This window comes from Esox lucius, chromosome 22 (assembly GCF_011004845.1).
Source record: "Esox lucius isolate fEsoLuc1 chromosome 22, fEsoLuc1.pri, whole genome shotgun sequence".
NCBI lineage: Eukaryota > Metazoa > Chordata > Actinopteri > Esociformes > Esocidae > Esox > Esox lucius.
The window spans coordinates 10,322,529-10,345,220 of record NC_047590.1 but is presented as its reverse complement, the minus strand read 5'-3'; the positions used below and the strand labels follow the sequence as shown (position 1 = coordinate 10,345,220).

General features: G+C 40.8%; 4 protein-coding genes across 10 annotated transcripts; 2 read left to right on the top strand and 2 right to left on the bottom strand.

The window, feature by feature from the left end:
* Positions 1-52: 52 nt before the first annotated feature.
* Positions 53-8,944, bottom strand: phospho2 (phosphatase, orphan 2). 3 transcript variants are annotated; one of them, XM_010886442.3, is made up of 2 exons: positions 8,534-8,944; positions 53-2,333 (listed from the first exon to the last, which is right to left on the bottom strand). In XM_010886442.3, exon 2 carries the CDS (start codon positions 2,306-2,308, stop codon positions 1,577-1,579), a length of 732 nt encoding a protein of 243 aa, XP_010884744.1. In that variant the 5' UTR covers positions 2,309-2,333; positions 8,534-8,944; the 3' UTR covers positions 53-1,576. The 3 variants fall into 3 exon arrangements, with proteins under 3 accessions (XP_010884744.1, XP_010884745.1, XP_010884743.1); XM_010886443.3 differs by lacking the exon at positions 8,534-8,944 and adding an exon at positions 2,409-2,582; XM_010886441.3 differs by lacking the exon at positions 8,534-8,944 and adding an exon at positions 2,607-2,758 and having other exon boundaries at positions 56-2,333.
* On the top strand, positions 3,331-6,939 carry syap1 (synapse associated protein 1). Of its 2 annotated transcripts, none has more exons than XM_010886440.4 (9): positions 3,331-3,680; positions 3,845-3,963; positions 4,111-4,177; positions 4,399-4,472; positions 4,627-4,766; positions 5,424-5,578; positions 5,713-5,774; positions 5,910-6,054; positions 6,315-6,442. In XM_010886440.4, the coding sequence occupies exons 1-9, from the start codon at positions 3,470-3,472 to the stop codon at positions 6,440-6,442; spliced, it is 1,101 nt and encodes a 366-aa protein (XP_010884742.1). In that variant the 5' UTR covers positions 3,331-3,469. The 2 variants fall into 2 exon arrangements, with proteins under 2 accessions (XP_010884742.1, XP_010884741.1); XM_010886439.4 differs by having other exon boundaries at positions 3,470-3,680; positions 5,904-6,054; positions 6,315-6,939.
* txlng (taxilin gamma) lies at positions 8,255-17,888 on the top strand. 3 transcript variants are annotated; one of them, XM_020042275.2, is made up of 11 exons: positions 8,255-8,348; positions 9,478-9,748; positions 10,178-10,269; positions 10,638-10,808; positions 11,468-11,662; positions 11,814-11,846; positions 12,770-12,889; positions 13,306-13,380; positions 13,477-13,569; positions 13,676-13,771; positions 15,162-17,888. In XM_020042275.2, the coding sequence occupies exons 1-11, from the start codon at positions 8,268-8,270 to the stop codon at positions 15,456-15,458; spliced, it is 1,524 nt and encodes a 507-aa protein (XP_019897834.2). In that variant the 5' UTR covers positions 8,255-8,267; the 3' UTR covers positions 15,459-17,888. The 3 variants fall into 3 exon arrangements, with proteins under 3 accessions (XP_019897834.2, XP_010884740.2, XP_019897835.2); XM_020042276.2 differs by lacking the exon at positions 8,255-8,348 and adding an exon at positions 8,566-8,586; XM_010886438.3 differs by lacking the exon at positions 11,814-11,846.
* A 141-nt stretch (positions 17,889-18,029) lies between these two features.
* On the bottom strand, positions 18,030-22,628 carry rbb4l (retinoblastoma binding protein 4, like). 2 transcript variants are annotated; one of them, XM_020042277.2, is made up of 12 exons: positions 22,447-22,628; positions 21,916-22,060; positions 21,494-21,642; positions 21,147-21,320; positions 20,799-20,914; positions 20,398-20,558; positions 20,098-20,224; positions 19,707-19,784; positions 19,436-19,515; positions 19,096-19,153; positions 18,831-18,941; positions 18,030-18,659 (listed from the first exon to the last, which is right to left on the bottom strand). In XM_020042277.2, exons 1-12 carry the CDS (start codon positions 22,460-22,462, stop codon positions 18,591-18,593), a joined length of 1,284 nt encoding a protein of 427 aa, XP_019897836.1. In that variant the 5' UTR covers positions 22,463-22,628; the 3' UTR covers positions 18,030-18,590. The 2 variants fall into 2 exon arrangements, with proteins under 2 accessions (XP_019897836.1, XP_010884748.1); XM_010886446.4 differs by having other exon boundaries at positions 19,436-19,512.
* Positions 22,629-22,692: the final 64 nt, after the last annotated feature.

The window sequence follows — 22,692 nt, the reverse complement described above, 5'->3', positions numbered from 1 at the left end:
CATGCATAGTTGGACTATATAACGCTAAACAAGGTTGGCATGTAGTTTAATGGATTCAGCAAAATACACTTTTTATATTGTGCTGTCAATGTACTTCAAAATTGCATAAAAGCTCAGAGTAAGGAACTTTAACACCCAACTAACCATATGCAGGGGTCACCAAGATGCAAATAAAACCATTATAATACAGCCAAGCTTCCTCTGTCTGAGCTCCCCACACCAGCGCCCCTTCAAACACACTGACAACGGTGCCCCAAAAGGCATAGCCTTGCAATATAAGACAAATAATTATTTCAAAGTCTCAGAGCAAATTACACAACCAATTAAAAAGTTACCAGCTCCAACCACTAACTGCATAGCCATTTCACATTAGCTACACAAGCTAAATTGTTGTTGTTGGTTGATGTTATGCTCCACCCTGTATTTGTGTCAATGAAAACATCTTAGCTGAGGAAGCAGTGTGATTATAAGCAGACAGGCATGGCATGGACAGTACATCTTTATCTACAACTCCTCCGCACCTCCAGGAGTTGAGTCTGGGCCAGGCCATAATTGCGAATTAGACGTTACAAAACCATAAGGGGGATAAAATTGTAATCTGAAGGTGTCAGTGTGAGGATTAATGCTGTTTCACATAACCACCACAGGCAGTACATTGCAATCTTTGAATGCTGTTTTAGAATTATTTAATGTTGTTTTTCCTATAGGACTCAGTTCCAGCTATGTTGAAATGTCTGAATTTGAACTTTGCCACCGTTCTCATGCCTGTCATGGTGATGGGCTGCTGAATTTCTTACTGAACTATTTAGGTGTTGTGATTTTTTCTCAGATTTGTGCATAGGAACAGGTGGAAATCAAATAAGATCTGGCATGCATCCGGCTTCAAAGTAAGCACTTTGAACATGAGAAATCGTGCAGGAAATGGCTATATGTGACAGTCTGGTAAAATGTTATCTTTGAGCAATAAAATCAATCCTAATGCAAAGACAATTAAGATCTACTTGAAACTGAAGTCTTTCAACAGAACACTCACAATATAACACTGAACACCCCAGAACTACCAACCTCAACATCACTGCAGCTGTGTGGTTTTACATTGGGCAAGGAAAATCAAAAGGAGTGGTCAAATCATGCCAGAACGTTGCATACATTTACCATAGAACTGCTTCAAAAAAAAGTACAAGGCAGACACAAAAAACTGATAATTTTTTTTTAACTGTTCAATGGATTTATGTTACAGTGTTTTTGAGAGCCAGACATTTTAAAAGAGCATCTAAAACAACTCCCTCAATACATCATTGACATTCTGATAGCGACTTCACTGAGTAAGGCGTACTACTACCGGGTTTGGCAGTTGACCCACCTATATTAAAACACTAACTATAAGTTGTTCTGGATAAGAGCTTCTTAATTAGTAAAATAATAAAATGTAGTACACACAAAGAATCTATTCATCAAGTGTTAAGTGCAATTTGTTTTGATAATATCATATCTTCATATATACACATTGAATTGTGAAGTGCACTGAACAAAAGAGTGATTACAGTGTAGCCTAGGGTCAATAACCATCCTATGCCTACAGTTGAAGTGATGATTTCAGTTCATTTAGGATCTCGATCCCACTTGTCCATCCTATCACTTTCGGTTTCAATGAATCCTCCTCTTGTTGTGCACTTTGTCTAGACAACAGTCTCTCTAAAGTGAACCCCTTCCTAGGGAACACGACATCAACTGACTTCAGACTGTTTGAGGGGCAAAAGTCGTTGCCCCCGTCCCCTACATAGAAAATTCTCTGATACTCCTCATTTCCTTTTGACTTCTCTGCTAGGAAATCAGTCAACACTTTCTTCTTACAGATATTGACAGGACACTGCCTGCAACTGTGAGAATGGTAACATTCTATTTCCAAGTATCCACGCTTGTCAAAAGAGGCAGGGTTGGTGAAAATACGATCAACTGAATCTTGAATCCCAGCAGCTTGCAGGATCCAGTTGATGAACACAGTGTTTGAATCTGATATGATGATACAGTCAATGTCATTTTTATTGTTTGCAATAAACCTGAGAAGTTCCATCATTCCATCAGTAAATGGTATGGTCTCCATTACACTGCGAACCGCGTCCGGGCTGACCTTCTGGTCTCCGATGTAAGACATAACGCGCCCCATGTACTCTGTCCAGCGTCCTTTCTTGTAGGTGTTCTTGACTATGTCTGGCAGACATTCACCAGCAACACACTTAATGACCCAGGTATCGCTGTTGTCGTCCACTATGGTGTAGTCGAAGTCAAAAACCACCAGGGTTTTCATGATTATTCTTCCTCTGCAAAGAAGACTGAAATAAGCAAGCAGAGTTAGGAAAGAGAAAATGAAAAGAGAAAGAGGGAGGAGACGTACAGATAACACATACCAGAAACTGAAAGAGATTAGCTAGCCAGTAGTAGTACGATTCACTGGCTTCTTGCCCATGCAACCGGTAAGCTAATAATCTGTCACACAACTAGCCACCTGGTAAATTCTGTTTACATCGTACTGAACAGTAGCTCATTACAAAATCATCTATTTACTAAAATATGCCATTATCCCAAATTTAATTTACACCGCTTACACAAGTATCAGATCAGATGAGTAATGTCGCCGTTTGGATCTTGAACACAACAGCGATATATTAAAACCGTGTTAAACAATGTGATATATTAAAACCGTGTTAAACAATGCGCATTGACAAGAATTCTGGGAGAAACCTATTCATTGGTTTTATGCGAGTGTTTGACCATTTAAAAGGGACATGACTGCCACCTATTTGTGTGGAATGAGCAGTGAATTAAATAAAAACAATAGCACAGGATGGAGATTGCAATGGAAAAGCTTGGCTTAATAACGTTAAAATAATACAGTTTTCAGAGTCTAAATTCAAACTTATATAGATAAAAAATAATAAATATGATCTATAGTAATTATTAGTAACTATTCAATTGTATTTAACCTCAGAAAACAACTGTTGAGCTGGCTATGAATGTGACGTGGTTGTTTCTTTAGTTGATTGGACAGTCAACGGTATTTCTCTGGATACTGAATTACCAACATCTAACAGAGCATGCACTTTGATAAGCTCCTCCCCTAAAAAAGACAACATTTCTATAAGGACCGTTGAAAAGTAGTCTTTTTACACAATACATGAGACTATAGTTTAAATAATTGGAATACAAATTTCAGCATATTCAACAATAGTTTAAAAATGTATTTAAAATACATTTAACTAACATACTGTCCATCAACGACTATATTTCAAAACAGACGGCGATATGCTTTGGTTTTATGTTTAATGTGCCCAGAAAAAACTCAAGAAGAAGAATACCGGAACTGCTCTACTTCCTGGTGACGTAAACCAAGAACCATGAAGGTACATTTCTGAACACTGTTTACAATCGTTTTTTTTTTTAACAGTTCACACGAAAACCATTAGTAAACATGTTTAAAGGTTGGGGAACGTGGCTGGGCATAGAGAACACTACGAAGACCGAGGAGTGCGAAGTAGCTGAAATCGTACTTGTAGAAAATGAGAAAATTGTACAAGACCAAAATGAAGTAAACAAACAACACGAAGATCCTGCAGTAGAACTGGAGCAGGAGGAAGGAGATACGGTCAACCTTATCTCCCAGCAAGCTAAAGGATTCGGTGGTTAGCAACATAATAGCAGATTTATTGATATGAATGTAAAATGTATCAACAGACTATTAATCATTATCTAGACCACACATCAAGTAGTTTACCTATTCCGACTTGACAATGCCGATCTGAGCTGAAAATGTGATTTAGGTTTTCTAACCCTGTTCTCTTTACAGGCTTAATATTCAACTTTGCCAGCAATGCGACCAAGAAGATCTCAAACTCTGTGGCAGAAACTGCACAGACCATCAAGAAGAGTGTAGAGGAAGGCAACATAGATGGAATTATTGACAAGGTAATTGAAGGGATCCTATTGAATGCTGTTTGACAAGGAAGGTTTAGTGAAAGCAGTGTTTTTTCTTACTGTAAAACACTGGTGTTAGGTCAAGTGTGCATGTTTCTGTATTGAATCATCAAATGCTTGTCTGTGTCTGTCTTACAGACGATTTTGGGTGATTTCAAAAAAGAACAGGACAAATTTGTCCAAGAAAAGAAAGCCAAGAAATCAGGTCAGTGTGTTGACATGACTTCATATCTGCTTTAGATTAGTCTGGGTATCCCTCCCTCTCTAGCTTACATTCCACTCCCTGAACTGTGTCCTTCCTATTGGAATGTCAGCAAAACAGACTGGCATACAATACTAATTTGTGGTGATATAACAGTTAACATGCTCATGCCTATCTCCACAAACATTGGAATTTATTTTTATTATTTCTTGTACCCTTTATAGACACAGCTGTACCTCCATGGGTCGGTTACAGCGAGGAAGAGACCATGCAGCAACAGATACTAGCTTTATCTGCTGTTAGTATCATCTCTAAAATTACATATTGAGCTGGTGCATTTTGGATGAATGGTTTCATGAGCTCTGCACCTTTTAATCTTTGTTCACGGTCAATTCAATTTGAGTGTATTGCATTGTATTTGATCCTGGAATAATATTGACCTATTATTCTAGGACAGGAGGAACTTCCTGAGAGACCCACCTGCAGGGGTCCAGTTTCACTTTGACACTGAGCAAATGTACCCTGTAGCCATGGTGATGCTACAGGAAGATGAGCTCCTCAACAGGATGCGCTTTGACCTTGTGCCCAAACAGTGAGTAACAGTGGCCATTTCAAATCTAAAGAGTCCACGCGCTCTGTTCCCTGACTTTTCACAATTGTGGTTCGGGTAGCGAAACAGACAGACATTTATTAGCATACACATTCAATGTCATTTTTATTGTTTGCAATAAACCTATTGTGCTTCCAACAATGTAATAGTTCCAAACATCTCTGTAGTGAAACTATTTAAAAATATCACTAATTGCTGAAGAAAAAAACATATATATGGAGAAAAAGTTACAGAAACAACTATTTACTTTCCTAATGAATGTGGTTGCTAATATTTTGAGTTACGGGTTCACAAGTGAGATGTTTTTAATAACTGAAACATTGGAAGCAGTATAACCAGCACTGTTTTGAAATGTGTACAGTGACAAATAATGTCTGTTACACTGGGATTGTTTCTTCCTATCAGAACGGTTTATTTTACCACCATTTGATTGGGAAGAGGTTACTAATGTGCTCCATACAGTGTACTAAACGGCATTATGTGTTTCAAACATTTTACTGTAAGCCTGCAAGTATAATGCTTATAACGTGTTATACAATAAGGTCTGTATGTTTAGAGTGGTTCAGGAATTAAAATAGTTATGCTACCTAGTATGTGTTATGATTCTAACCTACTCTACGCGACGTGGCATCTCTTCAGGGTGAAGGAGGATGTCTTCTGGAGGAACTACTTCTACCGCGTGTCCCTGATCAAGCAGTCGGCTCAGCTCACTGCCTTGGCAGCACAGCAGCAGGCTGCAGATAAAAGAGGGGATGAGGAAGAGGTGATCGGCCCGGAGGATGTCAACCTCACAGGTGGGGTTGTTGGCGGTTTTGGAAACCCAGGTTATAAGGACACGCTACTTGGAGGACTCCTGGGATTGCAGTTGACTTTAGTGTTATTACTTTAGTGTTTAGTGTTATTGTTTTCTTTTTCTTTTTTTATGTAGAAAATACCATCCGACCAAAAACACCCCCAGTGTCGATTAGTGACATGCCAAAGAGTGGAGAGGTGAGACAGCATTTCATTCTTGATGGAAACGCTGCAGACGTTTGCTATTAGTCAGTGATAATTATGTGCCCGTGTTTCTGTAGAACACTGTAATACTGCGTAAACGTCTGTTTCAATGTTGTTGTCAAGCTGCAGGAGGAAGAGGAGATCTCTACCAGTCCTGGGGTCTCTGAGTTTGTGAGCGATGCATTTGACTCCTGTAACATCAACCACGAAGACCTTAGGAAGGAGATGGAACAGCTCGTGCTGGACAAGAAGGAGGAGGCCACGACTCCTGAAGGTCAGTTCAAGGACTTCAGATAGATCCCTTCTGGAGAAACACCCAACCACCATAAATATTTCAACTTCCAACTAGAAGGGGCTTGAATTGATCACTTTCAGTAACTATTTTAGCTTCGAGATAGTTCAGTACTAAGACAGTATAAACAATTCTCCCTTTGTGCATATCAAATAACAGGGAGTTAATTATGATATGAATGTTTGTTTTAATTACATTTGTATTGTTAGTGATGATCTCTCATAATGTTATGTTTGTTTCAGAGGAGACAGCAGACTGGGAGAAGGAACTCCAAGCAGAGTTACAAGAGTACGAGGTGGTGACGGAGGCCGACAACAAAGATGACAACTGGGATAAGGAGATTGAGGAGATGCTTCAGTCGGACGACTAGAGATGTTGGACCATCTTCCTTCAGTCCTGTATCTGATATGAGACCCCCATGACAGATCCGAAACCATAACCACGCGTCTAGTCTAGATCATAGAAAATAGACTGCTATAGATATGCTGCAAGGGAACTGTTGCATACATTATAGAATGGACCATATATCGGATTATTCCAATCTAGTGGTGGCCAGGTGTTGAAATACTGTATACATTGATTATTTCTGTTTCTCTCTGATTGTACAGTAAAGGCAGGCTGGCAGTTTAGATGTGAACGTTTATGGGCAAGGATACAATTGACATACTGCATATAGTTTTTTCTCTCTGTTGTACTGTTTTCTCGTTTGACATACATTGTATTTATCTTGGATTTGGATTTTCTTTTGCTATCTGTAAGTGGTGTGTACAGCTATGCAAATAATACTTGCTTCTGTGATGCTAAAAATGATGTTCTATGTTTTTCCCCTAATACATTTCCTGAAATAAAAGTAAAGATTTTTATTCATGGGCAGATTATTTCTGTGTATCTGTATACACTTATGTAAGTCTGCCTGCAGACAGGAGGTTGAACAGCTAGTCCTCTGGTGTGGTCAGAACAACCTGGAGCTTAACACGCTCAAAACTGTGGAGATGACTTTGGACTTCAGGAGGAGCCCCCTGACTCTGCTCCCCATCACCATTCTCAACAGCCCTATGTCTGTAGTGGAATCCTTCAGGTTTCTGGGATCCACTATCTCCAAGGATCTAAAGTGGGAGCCCAATACAGACGCCATAATTAAAAAGGCCCAGCAGAGGATGTACTTCCAGTGCCAGCTTAAGAAGCTTAACCTGTCCATGAAGCAATTGATCCACTTTTACACAGCCATCATCCAGTCTGTTCTCTGCACATACATCACTGGTTTGGATCTGCCACGAAACTGGAAAGGAACAGATGACCATGGACAGTCAGAACTGCAGAAAAGATAATTGGTGCCAACCTGCCCTCCATCCAGGACTTATACAAAGCCAGAGTCAGTAAAAGGGCAGGAAACATCACTGCAGATCCATCACACCCTGGATACAACCTGTTCCAGCTCCTCTCCTCTGGTAGCCGCTACAGAGCACTGAATGCCAAAACGAACAGACACTGGAACAGTTTCTACCCACATGTCATCACTTTGATGAACAGTCAACTTCAGACACTTAGTGCCAGGCACAATCCCTGTATAACAACCAAGTAATTCTGACCCTAACATCCACCTGTCTACTACTTATTTTTTTTGTCATCCTGTAATTCAGTGCTGTTCATACGGTATATATACTGTATTTATCATATCCACCTACCTCAAAAATTACTTATTTATTCATTCCAACATCGTTTACACTCCATTACACTAGATATATAGAGATTACATCCACCGTCATTATGTAAATAATAATACTTAATATTTATTTCCAGCACCCTTTATACCCTGCTCATTGCACTATCGTCTCATCAGTCTTACTATGTTATTGTTTTGGTTAATTGTGTGTATTTATGTGTACTGTATATTGCAGTCGGTGACTCTTGTTGAGTGTCCTTTGTTTAAGTTCCAGGTAAGCACATCATGAGCCTGTATAATCCAGAGTCAAATTCCTCGTATGTGTACACATACCTGCCGAATAAAGGTGATTCTGATTTGTTTTGGCCTTATTCAGTTCCCATTTTCTTTATGTAACAACAATGGGGTCGATAATGCAGGACTGAGTACACTGCAATGTTTAGGACATGGGGTCAATATGAACTTTTGATATACTCAAACAAAATAGTTATGAAAATATTCAATAGGTAATCATTTTCGTTAAGCTATTGAAATGCCTGTATTGCGTCACATCATGGCGACACACTCCGGCGATGCTAGGGACAGGGTCGATTTAAACAGTGAAAACATTAAGGTACAGTATGTTACTTTAACTCAGTTTCGTGTCATTAATTGGTTTTCTAACCACACAAAAAAAGTATCTGTATTTGAAAATGAATGCAACGTGTTAACCAACAAAAAGAGAGTGGCATGTGTTTCTGACAGTGTTATTTACTAGGGAAGTCGGTAGTTTACGAGAGACATGTTGTGTTAGCTTACCATAGGTTTGCTAGCACGCAAAGTGGAACCACGCACCTGCCAAAGCCAAACAGGTTGTTAGTTATTCCTTGGTGGTATTTTCTACTACGCTAATTATGTTCAATGATCCCAACATCAATCAATACTTGATAGGACGCCGCTGACAATTTAGTCAAATTGTTGTTGATGAGTTGAATGTCAATGTTGGAATTGTTGTTGCTCAGCTAGCTATAAAGCTAACACACAGTTAGCGTGCGTCAAAGCTGGCTAGCCTAGCTATAATACTAAAGGTTACTAATTTCATACAGCTACCAGCTAGCTAACGTTAGCTGTTTGAACTAGCTCTGTGGCTAGCTAGCAAGCTAATTGTATATCTGAGCTCAATAAATGGCGCAATGTTTGACTATCGATAAAGAACTCCGTTTCATTTATGTACGACAAATTACTCAATTACTGTATGTTCGATTATAATACTTGATAGTCTTTTAATGTTGGCAATGTGTAGTTAATGCTAATAGTTGACGTTAGTTAGGTGGTTAAAAGTTATTACATTTGGTGTCAAATCTTTTTAAAATCACTATTGTTATTGCAAGTCCTTACAGTTGTTTGGGCTTAATCGCAAATGTATCATGCTCCGTTATTTTTGTGGATGTGTTCGTAAATTGTACAGTAGGTCTTTTATTACTGCGCTGACCCTTGCTGTCCCATGTGGCGGGTCCTTCTGTTGGTATTAGTTTGAGCACGTGGTTATACTCTCATGCTTCTTAAAATATTTAAACTGTGTTGGTTGTTAGGGAACTGGGGTATTTTGTATTAATCTATAAATAAAACTACTTACAAACTGATTCCCCTGTTATTGTGAACGGAGGGAACTTGAGGTGTCTTGAATCTTTTCATTAAACTGTGGTGGCACCACAGAGAAAGGATGAGATGTACAGTTTTCCTTTTTTATTCCTCTATTCCAGTTTGACACCAATATCATGGAAGCCGCAGGCGTTTGTGGGATTGAGGTGGCCACCCGGGGGCTAGTGGGGGGATCTGGCAGCAACTCCCCTCCAGAACTGGACAGCCTAGGCTGCCCGGACCACCTGAAGGGGTTTGAGCTGGTCAGGGGCTGCTGTAGCGAGGAGGTGAGAGGGGAGACCCCAGGGAGGGAGGACTCTCCTCTGGACCGTCATAATGCTGAGCTAGACCCAGGTGGGGGTTCCGGGAAGATCAAGGACCAAAAAGGCTTTGGTGGGTTAACACAACACCGTAACTGTATGTGCGTGCGTGCGTGCGTGCGTGCGTGCGTGTGTGTGTGCGTGCATGCATGCGAGCGAGCGCTTGCTGCTACTATACTTGTGAGGTCCAGATTTCCTTACTAGTATAGTAAACCATGGCAAATCATGACTACTGAGGACATTTTGTCAGTCCTCTTTTTTAGGCTTTGGGTTAAGGCTAATAATGGGGTATTGGTGGTTAGGAGTTAGAAAGAACAGTGTTTAATGGAAATGAACAGCGATTAGAAAAGGGTTCTCACATGTTTAGTAAAACAAGTGTGTGCTTGTGTGTGTGTGACATACAGAAAATACTATTACTCTGCATTTTTTGAAGTTATACTTCAGTAACTTTCAATGACTGGTTAAGTGCCTGATCTTGCATTTGTTTTTCGATTTGTAACAGGAAAAGAGGTTATATTATTGATGCATGCCCTGAACACTTTAGCTTCCCCAGAGGAGAAGCTAGCTGCCTTGTGTAAGAAGTATGCAGATTCGGTGAGTATTGGAAGCCTTCACACACACAAGTGATTATTTTTCATCTACGTAACACTTAGTGTGACACTACTGGTTGGTCTGGTAACGAGTTTATCACTGTTTAAAGTTGTGCTGAGTTTGAATGCCCAGGGTAATATGTTATGCCGTATCAGATCATTTTTACAAATCAAATAATCTTATTGAACGTGTTCAGTTAGTCTTTCCCTGTTTTAGTCGGTTTTCTCTGTTTGCTACCTAATGAATATGACTCTGATATTGTTTTAATTTTTGTTGAAATCTTGTTAGTTGGGTTGTTTCTTTTGAGTGTTGCTACACCCGTGTGTCCTCTGACAGGCTGGCAAAGAAAATTATTTGTGTGTCTCCTCCAGCTGGAGGAGAGCCGTGGCATGCAGAGGCAGCTTAAAGCACTGCAGAAGAAGCAGTCCCAGATCGTCAAGGAGAAGATCCACCTACAGAGTGAACACAGCAAGGCCATCCTGGCCCGCAGCAAGCTGGAGAGCCTCTGTCGGGAATTGCAGAGACACAACAAGACCCTCAAAGTAGGTGGCATGGACCGACAGCAATTAGTTATTTATACGTTGCTAAGCAGGTAGCCTGGTGGGGAACTGAAAGGTTACTGAGTTGAATCCCTGAACCGACAAAGTGGCAAATCTGTAATTCAGTTTTTATGCAGGTTTGTTCATTGTTACTGCTCCGGGGTTGCTGTCAATAGCTGCTGATTCCATAGATGTCTGAAATGGGAGGAATGTTTTGTTTGGTTTATTTGAATTCCCATTAGTTATTGTATTAGCATCAGTTACGCTTCCTGGGATCCACATAAAACATCAGACACATTCCAGAGAGAGTTATAGACTATACTATTGATTTCTTACTTTAAATTTTACTACATAATTAATAAATATATAATACAAATAATTCCCCAAAAGCTTATGTAATAATATTAATAATAGCAAGACACAAAGAAACAATGTAAATATTTTTTGCACATTATTAATTTATGCACATTGTGACAGTACAGTACAGCCTCTGGAAGGGGGTGACATTTAGTCTTATAAAAATATACATTTAGGAAATGAATAAACTGAATTTAAGTTGAGTTCACTTGACACTCTCCAGCCCCTGTCCAATTCCATCTGGGCTAAACCATATAAGCAGAATTAGATTGCTTGAGGAGTTGTCGTCGCACCTTTTCTGTCAGGAGGAGAACATGCAGCGTTCCAGGGAGTATGAGGAGCGTCGTAAGGAGGCCACCCTTCACTTCCAGATGACTCTGAATGAGATCGAGCTGCAGATGGAGCAGCACAATGCACACAACTCCAAGCTGCGCCAGGAAAACATGGAGCTAGCAGAGAAGCTCAAGAAGCTTCTGGAACAGTATGAACTGAGGGAGGAGGTAAGACCACTATTCAGATTCTCTATCCTTTCTCTCTTTTCTTCGGCACCTTTCAGTTGCTTTTGTTTATTTCTTTTTCCTCTTATTCATCCCCCTCTTTCTCTCGCCTCTCTAAACGTGCAACTGGAACTACATTTCTCTCTGGATTCAGGTACCTGAGACAGTTGGGCCATTGCAAGGGCAGGTAAACTGCACCATTTAGGAGACGGATTGCCCCTCTGCATATTTTAACACTTGTTGAAGTGGAATTTGGTCAGGATTTAGTTGATAGTTGTACGTTCTCTTATTATTTTCTTGAACTTCTTCATCACTAGGCGCCAAGCAAAAAGATGCAAACTCATTTAAATCGACTCGGAATGAGAGTCGATTTATTCAATCAGACACTACTTTTGGTAACACAAACAACAAAGGTAATACGCAGTTGGTGGTTGTAATTAAAACAAGTGAAGGTTTTTATTGACATTCTTTGATTAATAGTTTAGTGAGTGTTGGTCATAGAGTAACACGGATATTACTGTTGGAATCTGTGAATTAGCAGCTTTCGAATGATGTATTGTTTGTCTAGATAGGTTGAGAAATTAATTATCTGTCTGCATACATGTGGGCATGGTCGGTTTTAAAATACAGTACTGATTTTGCTATGTGCTTAAACATTTGCTTGGAGTCAGAATATTATATAATTTGGGCAGCAACAGTTTTGATAGATTCATAGTTGAGACGCTTCTCGTGCCAGTAGTGTATTCACATTTAGGTGTTCACGCATGTTTAAAAAACGTACTACATCATTGTTGGGAGATTGTGGGAGGAGTACCCTGTATATGGGGAACCTTGGGATGAAGAGGTATTTAATTATGTGTATTATGTTAATAATGTTCAATGCAAATAAGAGCTGAGCACCTGTCCCCCAAAAAAATGCCACATGAACTGTTGAGTCTTCCGGTTGAGTCAGAGATGTCTATGTCAGTCTGTTACTGCTCTAAGTGAGATGTTTTTCTGTCTGTCTCTGTTCTAAGAAAGGTAGACGTCTCTCTGCTCTAAGTGTCGTTGATGCCTGTGAGTCTGTCCGTCTGTACTGAGATGGATCCCTGCCTGTTTCTCTGTTTCCAGCATATTGACAAGGTGTTCAAGCATAAGGAGCTCCAGCAACAGTTGGTCGATGCTAAGCTACAGAGGACAGCCGAGCTCATGAGGGAGGTGGAGGAGAAGCAGCAAAGAGAGAGAGACTTTGTGAGTCACTTTTCCTGGTTATGATGGTAATGATGGGTCCCTTGTAGATCAGTTGAAGTGTGACGCCTGTTGTTGTAAATGAAATTACCATGGGGGGCCGGCACGGAAATGCATGCGCTCTACTGCTCTTAAGTCACTCTGGATAGAGCGTCTGCTACATGACCATAAAGAATGATGATTATAATGATATGGCTAACAATATCTGACTGCAGGGTTAGGTTAATTGGATTATTGAAAAAAAACCTTCTTATTGGACATGTACAGTTAGTCCATCCTTTCATCACAGTTTGTTCTAGGTGCCTGATTAACTCTCATCTGTAGTACATGCAAGTAACAGACACCTAGTGCTGCTGATTGTTTTAAAGTGATTTCTATACGGGGGGAAAAAAGTTGCTGAGATGTTTCTTATTGTTCAGCTCCTGAAAGACGCCACAGAGTCGAGACACAAGTGTGAGCTCATGAAGGAACAGGAGACTCAGCTCAAACAGCAGGTACATTACTACCAACTACCTGGAATGTGGATCAGCATCAGTTATCAGTCTTTACTGTCATGTTGAATGTACATTTGTCGCTTCTTGTTATTTCAGCTTTCTCTGTACATGGACAAGTTTGAGGAGTTTCAGACCACTCTAGCTAAAAGCAACGAGGTGTTCACTACCTTCAGGCAGGAGATGGAGAAGGTTTGTAATGATGCTTTTAACATGAAACGGGCTTTCAATAGATATAATCGGGGTGGGTTAGCCCTGGGTACCTTTCTCTAGCTCTGGTATTTCCTTTGTTCTCCAGATGACCAAGAAGATCAAAAAGTTGGAAAAGGAGACAACCCTGTGGAGAACTAAGTGGGAGACCAACAGCCAGGCTTTACTACAGATGGCTGAGGAGGTGACATGAGACAAACTCTTCATATCTTACAAAGTTATTAATTTGCAATGATAATGATATTTGCTGACATTTCTGAATGTTTTGTATGATCTTTTTTTTTCTCCATTTTCTTTTTATGAAATATTTTTGTATACACTCAACTAAAGGATTATTAGGAACACCTGTTAAATTTCTCATTAATGCAATTATCTAATCAACCAATCACATGGCAGTTGCTTCAATGCATTTAGGGGTGTGGTCCTGGTCAAGACAATCTCCTGAACTCCAAACTGAATGTCAGAATGGGAAAGAAAGGTGATTTAATCAATTTTAAGCGTGGCATGGTTGTTGGTGCCAGACGGGCCGGTCTGAGTATTTCACAATCTGCTCAGTTACTGGGATTTTCACGCACAACCATTTCTAGGGTTTACAAAGAATGATGTGAAAAGGGAAAAACATCCAGTATGCGGCAGTCCTGTGGGCGAAAATGCCTTGTTGATGCTAGAGGTCAGAGGAGAATGGGCCGACTGATTCAAGCTGATAGAAGAGCAACTTTGACTGAAATAACCACTTGTTACAACCGAGGTATGCAGCAAAGCATTTGTGAAGCCACAACACGCACAACCTTGAGGCGGATGGGCTACAACAGCAGAAGACCCCACCGGGTACCACTCATCTCCACTACAAATAGGGAAAAGAGGCTACAATTTGCACAAGCTCACCAAAATTGGACAGTTGAAGACTGGAAGAATGTTGCCTGGTCTGATGAGTCTCGATTTCTGTTGAGACATTCAGATGGTAGAATCAGAATTTGGCGTAAACAGAATGAGAACATGGATCCATCATGCCTTGTTACCACTGTGCAGGCTGGTGGTGGTGGTGTAATGGTGTGGGGGATGTTTTCTTTAGGCCCCTTAGTGCCAATTGGGCATCGTTTAAATGCCACAGCCTACCTGAGCATTGTTTCTGACCATGTCCATCCCTTTATGACCACCATGTACCCATCCTCTGATGGCTACTTCCAGCAGGATAATGCACCATGTCACAAAGCTCGAATCATTTCAAATTGGTTTCTTGAACATGACAATGAGTTCACTGTACTGAAATGGCCCCCACAGTCACCAGATCTCAACCCAATAGAGCATCTTTGGGATGTGGTGGAACGGGAGCTTCGTGCCCTGGATGTGCATCCCACAAATCTCCATCAACTGCAAGATGCTATCCTATCAATATGGGCCAACATTTCTAAAGAATGCTTTCAGCACCTTGTTGAATCAATGCCACGTAGAATTAAGGCAGTCCTGAAGGCGAAAGGGGGTCAAACACAGTATTAGTATGGTGTTCCTAATAATCCTTTGGGTGAGTGTATATGTATATAAAAATAAAACGTGATTTCTCTGTTTTTCCTCAGAAAACGTTGCGCGACAAACATTACAAGGCCCTGCAAGGGAAGCTGGAACGGCTGGAGAAACTGTGCCGGGCCTTGCAGAAGGAGAGGAACGACCTCACCACTAAACTGGGAGACCTGCAGGAGGCTTCCAAGAAACCAGAGGCAGAGGAGACGGGACCTCCCGACCCTCAACCCAGTCCGGAGTGTATCCAGAATGCGAGTCTCGTACCTGGTGGGGAGGAGGCGATGCAGCCCTCTACTACCCCTGAACTGGAGCCAGAGTTCTCCATCAGTACTACAGAGCAACTTGACAACTGAGCCACGAGCCCCCTCTGCCTTTTTGTGGGGGTATATTTGAATACAGTTTATCTTTTTTGTGTGATAGAAAAATATAATTAAAATAAAAAAATGACTGCATTTAAAGAATATAATACTTTTTGCCCTGACTGTACTATGTAATACTTGGTTTTGTGGTGAGCACTTGGTTCCCTGTTTTTTCTACCACATTTGTATTTTCTTAGAGGATTTCTTCATGGTCAGTCATCGGGCTTGGTCATTCAACAGCTTTTGATTTATGTTTGACTTTCTTTTTTCTCCCATCTCCCTCAGCAGTCTTGCGTCTCTGCAGTTTTGTTTTGCCATTTAAAGATCTAGTTTTTACATTGTTTAAACTATATCCTATCAGATGCATATTGTTGAAGATATTGCTATATTTTGATATAGCCTTGTTGCATCATTGTGACTTAACTGAATCCTCTCCTAGGAACAAATAGCAGGGTATTCTACAATAGAACAGTTGCACACATACCATGTTCTTAATCATAGAGCTAATTTGGGCCTTTCTAGTTCTTGGGTGGCCATCTATTCATTTTTCAACTTCTTTAGTATGGATGTTTAATTTTTCCATTTTGGATATACAATACCTGTAAAACGTTTGGGCACACTTAGTCATGGGTAACCCAGAGAGTAAACCATAGGTAAGTATGTCCAAACATTTGACTGATACTGTAAATCACGTGTTGGTGGAAAGTACCTCGGTGAGCACCTGGAAACTGAAGGCACACCGTTGTATTTTCCTTTCAGATAGTAGACTGAGTCTTGAGGGCTAAATACATTTCTATGCCAGGCTGTAGTCCAGGGAACACAGGACGTTGAGTCATTGGTCAGTGAGTTTGCGGAGGACCCCCTTTCAGGTGCAGCTTTAAGCTTTCCTTGTAATGGTTTTCGCAGTCCAATAGCCTGGTTCCAGGTCTGTTTATGCTGTCTGGCTAACTTAACCATTGATCTTAGATGTTGACAAAACGGCATCAATCTTGGACCTACCTATACCTGTTCTCAAATGGCCAAACTTCTCGTTCTCCAACTCTTTTTAAAACCACTAAATTCCATCTGATGGGGACAGATATTGGTTCTTTTTACCACAATGTTCACTATGTGATTTTTAGAGCATTTTATGATCATTTGGTTAATGGGACTCTGCAGACACTGACCCTGATGGATGTTTCTGTGCTTTGGTAATAATGTAGGATTACAACACGTTCATATAACATGCATACATGTGGGAAGTAATCTCTTCTGTTTGGCTTCAAATAGTCTTCTTTCCATTCCTCACACCATTTCTCAGTTAACACTGGGAAATGATCTGCAGACAGTTCTGGAAGAGAAAGTTGACAACTTAAATTCCTGTGTATTTGAACTGGGCCTTGTCCCCTGACGCTTTATACTGGAAAAATGTGATTTGCTTTTTTTAGTAACAAATGCACTCTGTATTAAATACCTACAAATAAAGTGTATGTATTTCAAGCATTAAACAGTCAATGCTAATGTTCAAGAGCTATTATGAGGCATTACCGCTACTTGCCGACAATGTGAAACAATGTGTGGAGTACTGAACTGATGAATGTAGTTAAATTGTATCTACTTGTCACCTATGTTGCCAACCGCTTGTAATAATGATTGTTTTGGGCCCAAGGCCAGGGTCATGTTCATTAGTGGTTGAACAGAAGAAAAAGAGACAACCTTCTGGCTGAATAACAAACTCATTTTCAGTTGCAAAACATTTTCTGCTGCGTGCCCATGTGAACACAACCCAGGTTCCCCTAAGGCCCGCTCACTCTTATCTGCCGTGAAACCTCAGAAGTACAGGGTGAAAATATCAGCTCAGACTTTTGGATTGTCTGTTTTTATTTTCTAGTGATTTTGGTATCGATAAGGATTCCATTGAGTGCATGGCCCTGGAACTGTTGCAGAAAAGTGAATGTTAAAGATGGGTCCAAGCAGAAGTTTTTTTTTCTTGAAATGTAACAAGATTGTAGCTTAAAAACTGTACTGCTATCTTGAAGAACAACCCCCACTATAAAGTCTTAAATTCAATACTGCCTATATTGGGTAATCTATTGATTTGATTGCTTGAGAACCAGTCTGCTACCCTGCTAAATGATTGCAAAGTTTGGCTTGACAACAGCAATGGAGTAGGCAGCAACAGAAATGAGGCTGTTGTGGCTGCTCTGTCCCATCGGTTCTCTTCCTCTTTCTTTGGCGATGTCCGCCACAGTTATACGCTCAGGTTATCAAGACATCTACCTCTGCAGATGAGAGGAACTGTGTAGACGATACAAGTCAATAACGCTTCAGAAAGTTCTCTCTTTGACGATAGAAAGAGCCCATGTTCCCCTTTATGAGATTGTCAGATGTTCTTATAGTCCTGTCTCTTTTCAATAAAAACATTTTGTAGTATTTTCCACACCAGTGGTTGTCTTTTGAAATTTCTGGTTGGCTACATGTACTTATTCTGTGTTGGGTAGAAGGAAACATTTAACACATAGAAATGTATTTATGCTGCAGAAACCTTAGATTTAAAATTTAAGAACAAAAAACAAGCACCTTGTGTAAAAGTTACAAAATGTTAATTTTTTATTGCAATTTGTCAGGTTTATATGCACAAAACAAAAACGCATCAAGGTTCAAAATGATTTAGCCACCTGCCTGAATGTCATAGCTGTAACAATAACAAATAAAATCCTTATTTAGACAGGTGGGAAATAAGCCCTGCTTTAAACAAGTGCATTTGTTGTAGGAGACTGTCCACCAGCATGGTTTGGTGCCATTTTACTAAGATGAGATTAAACTCCATTTATAACAAACGGTTCTTTATCAGACATTGACAAATGCAATTTGTTTGTACCTTTATGGTTGTCTGATCCTAGATCTGCCTGTGCCTCCTATGGTAATCAACACAGGCTGCCTTCCTGGGTTGCTATAGCCAGTATCTTTATCGGAGACCAAATCCAGAGGAATATTTCTGACATGGCAAGCAGACTTTGGATGTCTGCCAGGTAAAGATAAAGATACATGATTACAATGTGAAATGCTGTACAAGAGGAGACAGATCCACCAGGATGAGGGGGTTGGTTGGGCCAGGTTAGGCTAGGTTGGGTGTGGAGTAGCTGGTTATGACCCTTGACCCTCCAGTTCTGAAGCAGGGGTGTCTGGTTCCTCATCATTATAGATGTTCTCAGCCTGGGAGGGGGGGAACATGGACAGGATTGAAATTAATTAGCAGTACACCATTGTTTAAGTTACAAGAATTAAACACGGCCCTGTGGAATCCTGAAGCCCAGTACGTTATGTTAAGCTTTAGGTTATTGGTTGTAAAACCACCTGGGCCATCAGACATGGAACTCCACTTACCATTTGCCAGACCTGCATGATGTTGTCCTCTGACACAGAGCAGATCACCCACGGCTCGTTGGGGTTCCATGAGAAGTCAGAGATCTTCGCTGTGTGCCCTCCGTGGATGAACTGACAAAATAAAATTCAGGAGGGGTGATTAAAGCCAAAATAAAATACAGGCTAATTTGTCTCATTAGCTACTCTCCTCCTCCATTTGATAATTTGAAAGCCTTAAAAGGGCAACGTGAAGGTGGCAATTGCGGATGAAGTGTCCCCTGCTCACCAGAAGTTCTGGAGGTCCGTCCTCTGCGTCCTCAGCAGACTGTTCCTCTCCAATTTTACTGGAAAGACACAAGAACATTTTTACTAATACAACACTGCTTTTCTTCTCAACCTTCCAAACTAGAGCGAGAACTCACATACTTTAACAATACAGTCCTACTTAAAGAACTGTAAAAGTGTATCCCAGTGCATGAAATGCCACCCTATTCCCTTTGTAGTGCACTATTCAGACCAAACTACTCCCTACATAGTGTACTACTTTAGACCACAACCCTATATGACCTGGTCAAAAGAAATTCACTATGTTTCACAGTCATTTCAATCCCTCATATGGTGTTTACCTGAGGTCCCAGACATTGAGCCTTCGGTCTGTGCCGCTGGAAGCCAGAATGGTTTCGTTATGAGGGGACCATTGCACCTGCCAAAGAAGTCAGTAAATCACTGTCAGTGCAATAAACTCCAGCTCAGCACAAAGCCCGAGACAACAGAAGGGAGAAAAAGGGTTGAAATGAAAAGGAGATGTTAATCTCATAGGGACTTCCTTGGGTGGATTGCGTCGTAGACAAACCCTGTTAGCGGAAATAGTATTGTTTACTATTTATTGAGTATTACCTGGAATATTTCATCCTTGTGCGACTCAAAGGAGTGGAGCTTTAATTTGAGATTACGCAGATCCCAGAGTGCAACTGTCTAAGAAGCAAAGAAAAAACAGGATTAACCTCCACTTCTGTAATATTCTAATTTTTGAGTTAAGACAAACATTTATGGGAAAAACAATTTCCCCTCAGAAAATTAAAAGCCGACTAACTAATTCAAATGTATCATACAACTAAGAGATTACTGAGTGACGGGAAAAGTGCTGTCGACTTAATTTCAGAAAGTCGAATTCTAGTGCAGAACTTATCAGCAGGCCCTGTGGATACTTTAGCGTTAACTGGGGTTACAACGAAGCTCTTGCACCATATCATTAGTGTTTTAAATAGGGCTAAGTCTTGTGACATACCTTGTCAGCAGAGCCTGTGGCCAGGATGAACTCGCTGTAGGGGTTGAAGGAGAGACAGTTGACCTCTGCTGTGTGGGCGTCCACCGCATGGCTGGGCTTAGATGTGTTGTTGGACCGTGTGTCCCAGCTAAGACCAAAGAAAAAAAAAGAAAGTCTAAGGTTTGAGGCTTAAAATAAAGAATGGTCATTTCACCTGGTTAAGATACTTCCACCAAAATGTTAGAGATGCGATTAACAATTACAGCTAGACAAGCATGACATCTGTGTTCAACTACACTGACAGGAAGATAGAGAGCTTACATCATTAGTTTCTGGTCGTCAGCCACAGAGCCAAACAATGACTCATGAAGCAGGTGCCAGGAAACGTCCTCCACTACAGCAGTGTGTCCAGTGAAGATGGTCTTAGCGTCCACTATCTTCCCCTCCTTTGGTCCAGCACCAATATCCCACAGGCAGATTGTCTGGAAATAAAATCATTACATTTCAGTTCTTCATATATACGTATACCGTGGATATTAACGGAGACATTACTCGATTGAAATAATTTCTGTGCAAGTCATAGAGAAAAACTATAATTTTGAGCTAGATGCCTACAGGAAAGATGTATTGAAATTATTTTGAAGGCAACCTTTCATTGTCTGTGAAAGACACACTTTATCAAAACGCAGAAGGAAAAACGGAAAGAGTCACAACTGACTCACATGATCGTCAGAAGCACTGAGGAGGTTGCCACTGAGGTTGGGGTTCCAGGATAGGCCGTACCCCTCCTTTTGGTGACCTCGTAGGCGCAGGTCGGGACTGCACTCACCGCTGGGGTCTACGGAGAGAGGTAGAACGCCAACATAAGTTTCCAGGCAAAAAAATTATACCAGATTGATAACTAAGACAAAAATGAGGAACAATGACAAGAGGATAATGGGCCAAGTCTTCTGAATCTTTACATGGAATGTCACAAGAGAGATGAGACTCAAATCTCAAAAATGGTATCAACATTCGGATAACAGCACAACTTAAGAATAAATATTTTCTGAAATTTCGAATTGTTATACCTGGTTTAGAAGGGTGCTTGGTGTAATCAAAAACCAACACGTCTGATGTGGGGGTCTTGGTGGCAATAATGCAGGGGTTCTGGGGCATGTAACGTGCCCGGTTCACCTCCCCCTCATGGTTTATCTTGATTTCAATCTCTATCTTTCCACTCACTGATCCAAAACCTCCAAACTCTGAGGACAAAGAATGTTCAGCACATTTTTCCAGAGATAAAAAAAAATGTTCACTTGCCAGCAACGTCTAGTGTTCAAACGTGTCAATGTCATTTACATGCAGAATAGATGTAACTGAAGCATTGAAGAGGAAAGATTATACCAAATTGTCAGTAAAACAACGGAAAACATACCGGCTCCTTTCTCACTGTCGTAGTGGGACGCATCAAACTGGGCGTCGTCATTGGGCACTTGAACGCTGGCGATGACAAGGTGATTCTGCTCATCTGATGTGTGAGTTCCCAGGACCAGTCTGTGCACCGCATAGTCCTTTCCCTCTGGCCTGCTCAAGGAGACAAAACATGCAATATATTTTATGATACAAACAAAGGATGGCACTGTATTCCCTTCAATGCACTGCTTGTGATCAGAGCCCTATGGCCAAAAATAAAGCATTGCATAGGAATCAATGTCGTGGCAAAATAACAAGCCATTTCTTGAGTGAACTACATTTCCTGACACGACTGAATTCTAGAACAGAGCACATCACAATGCTAATCAAGGCATCACGCACAGCTTACGGCGAAGGAAATGTAATTGGTATTGACTACTGTACCTGTTGACGTCAGGTAGCCACTGCACAGTGAGGCTTGGCCACTCCAGCGCATGTGTCATTACCAGGTCATATAGGAATGGAGTGTTCTTCTTCCATATCTTGTATTCTTCATTGATCACCCGCTCCTCCACTGCATCGTCATACACTGGAATATATTGGATAATATATTAGGCTATAACAGTTGTTTAGTAGCTGTATATAATATGGTAACGTTAGGGTTCACTGCAATCCTGTACCCTCGGGACAAGTTTTTTTCCCCCATTTGCATGTTCCAAGACGCAGGCCGTATTTTTCGGCAAGACAGCAAGCAATTTATTTAAATAGCTACAAAGACCACTGAATAAGATTGTTGACCTGCTGGACCACAGATCGAAAAGATAGGCCCAAGTATTTAGCAGCTTGTTCTGCTTTGCGTAATTGGTTAGCATAACTAGCAAGCAGCTATTCAGACCGCACTTTCCATCTGGCTATGCACCCGGCTGCGCACACAAAGCATGCATGAAAAAGAACTGAATCCATCAACAAAGTTACCTTCTTTATCCGCCATGTTTGGGTTTCAGGGACCACTACACTCGTAGGTCACCCGTAGGTTTTGTGGAAAGCAAGGTCGCAAACTAGCTAGCTAATTTATATTATTTGGAAAGGCTCCAAAACACAGCTGATATTGTTGTACGCTCGAATTCCCTCTTTCTTTTCTGCGCGCATCCGATAATCGCCCACACCGCGCATGCGTTATGACAACGACAACGTTTTATGGACGCGTGCGCAGATATCAAT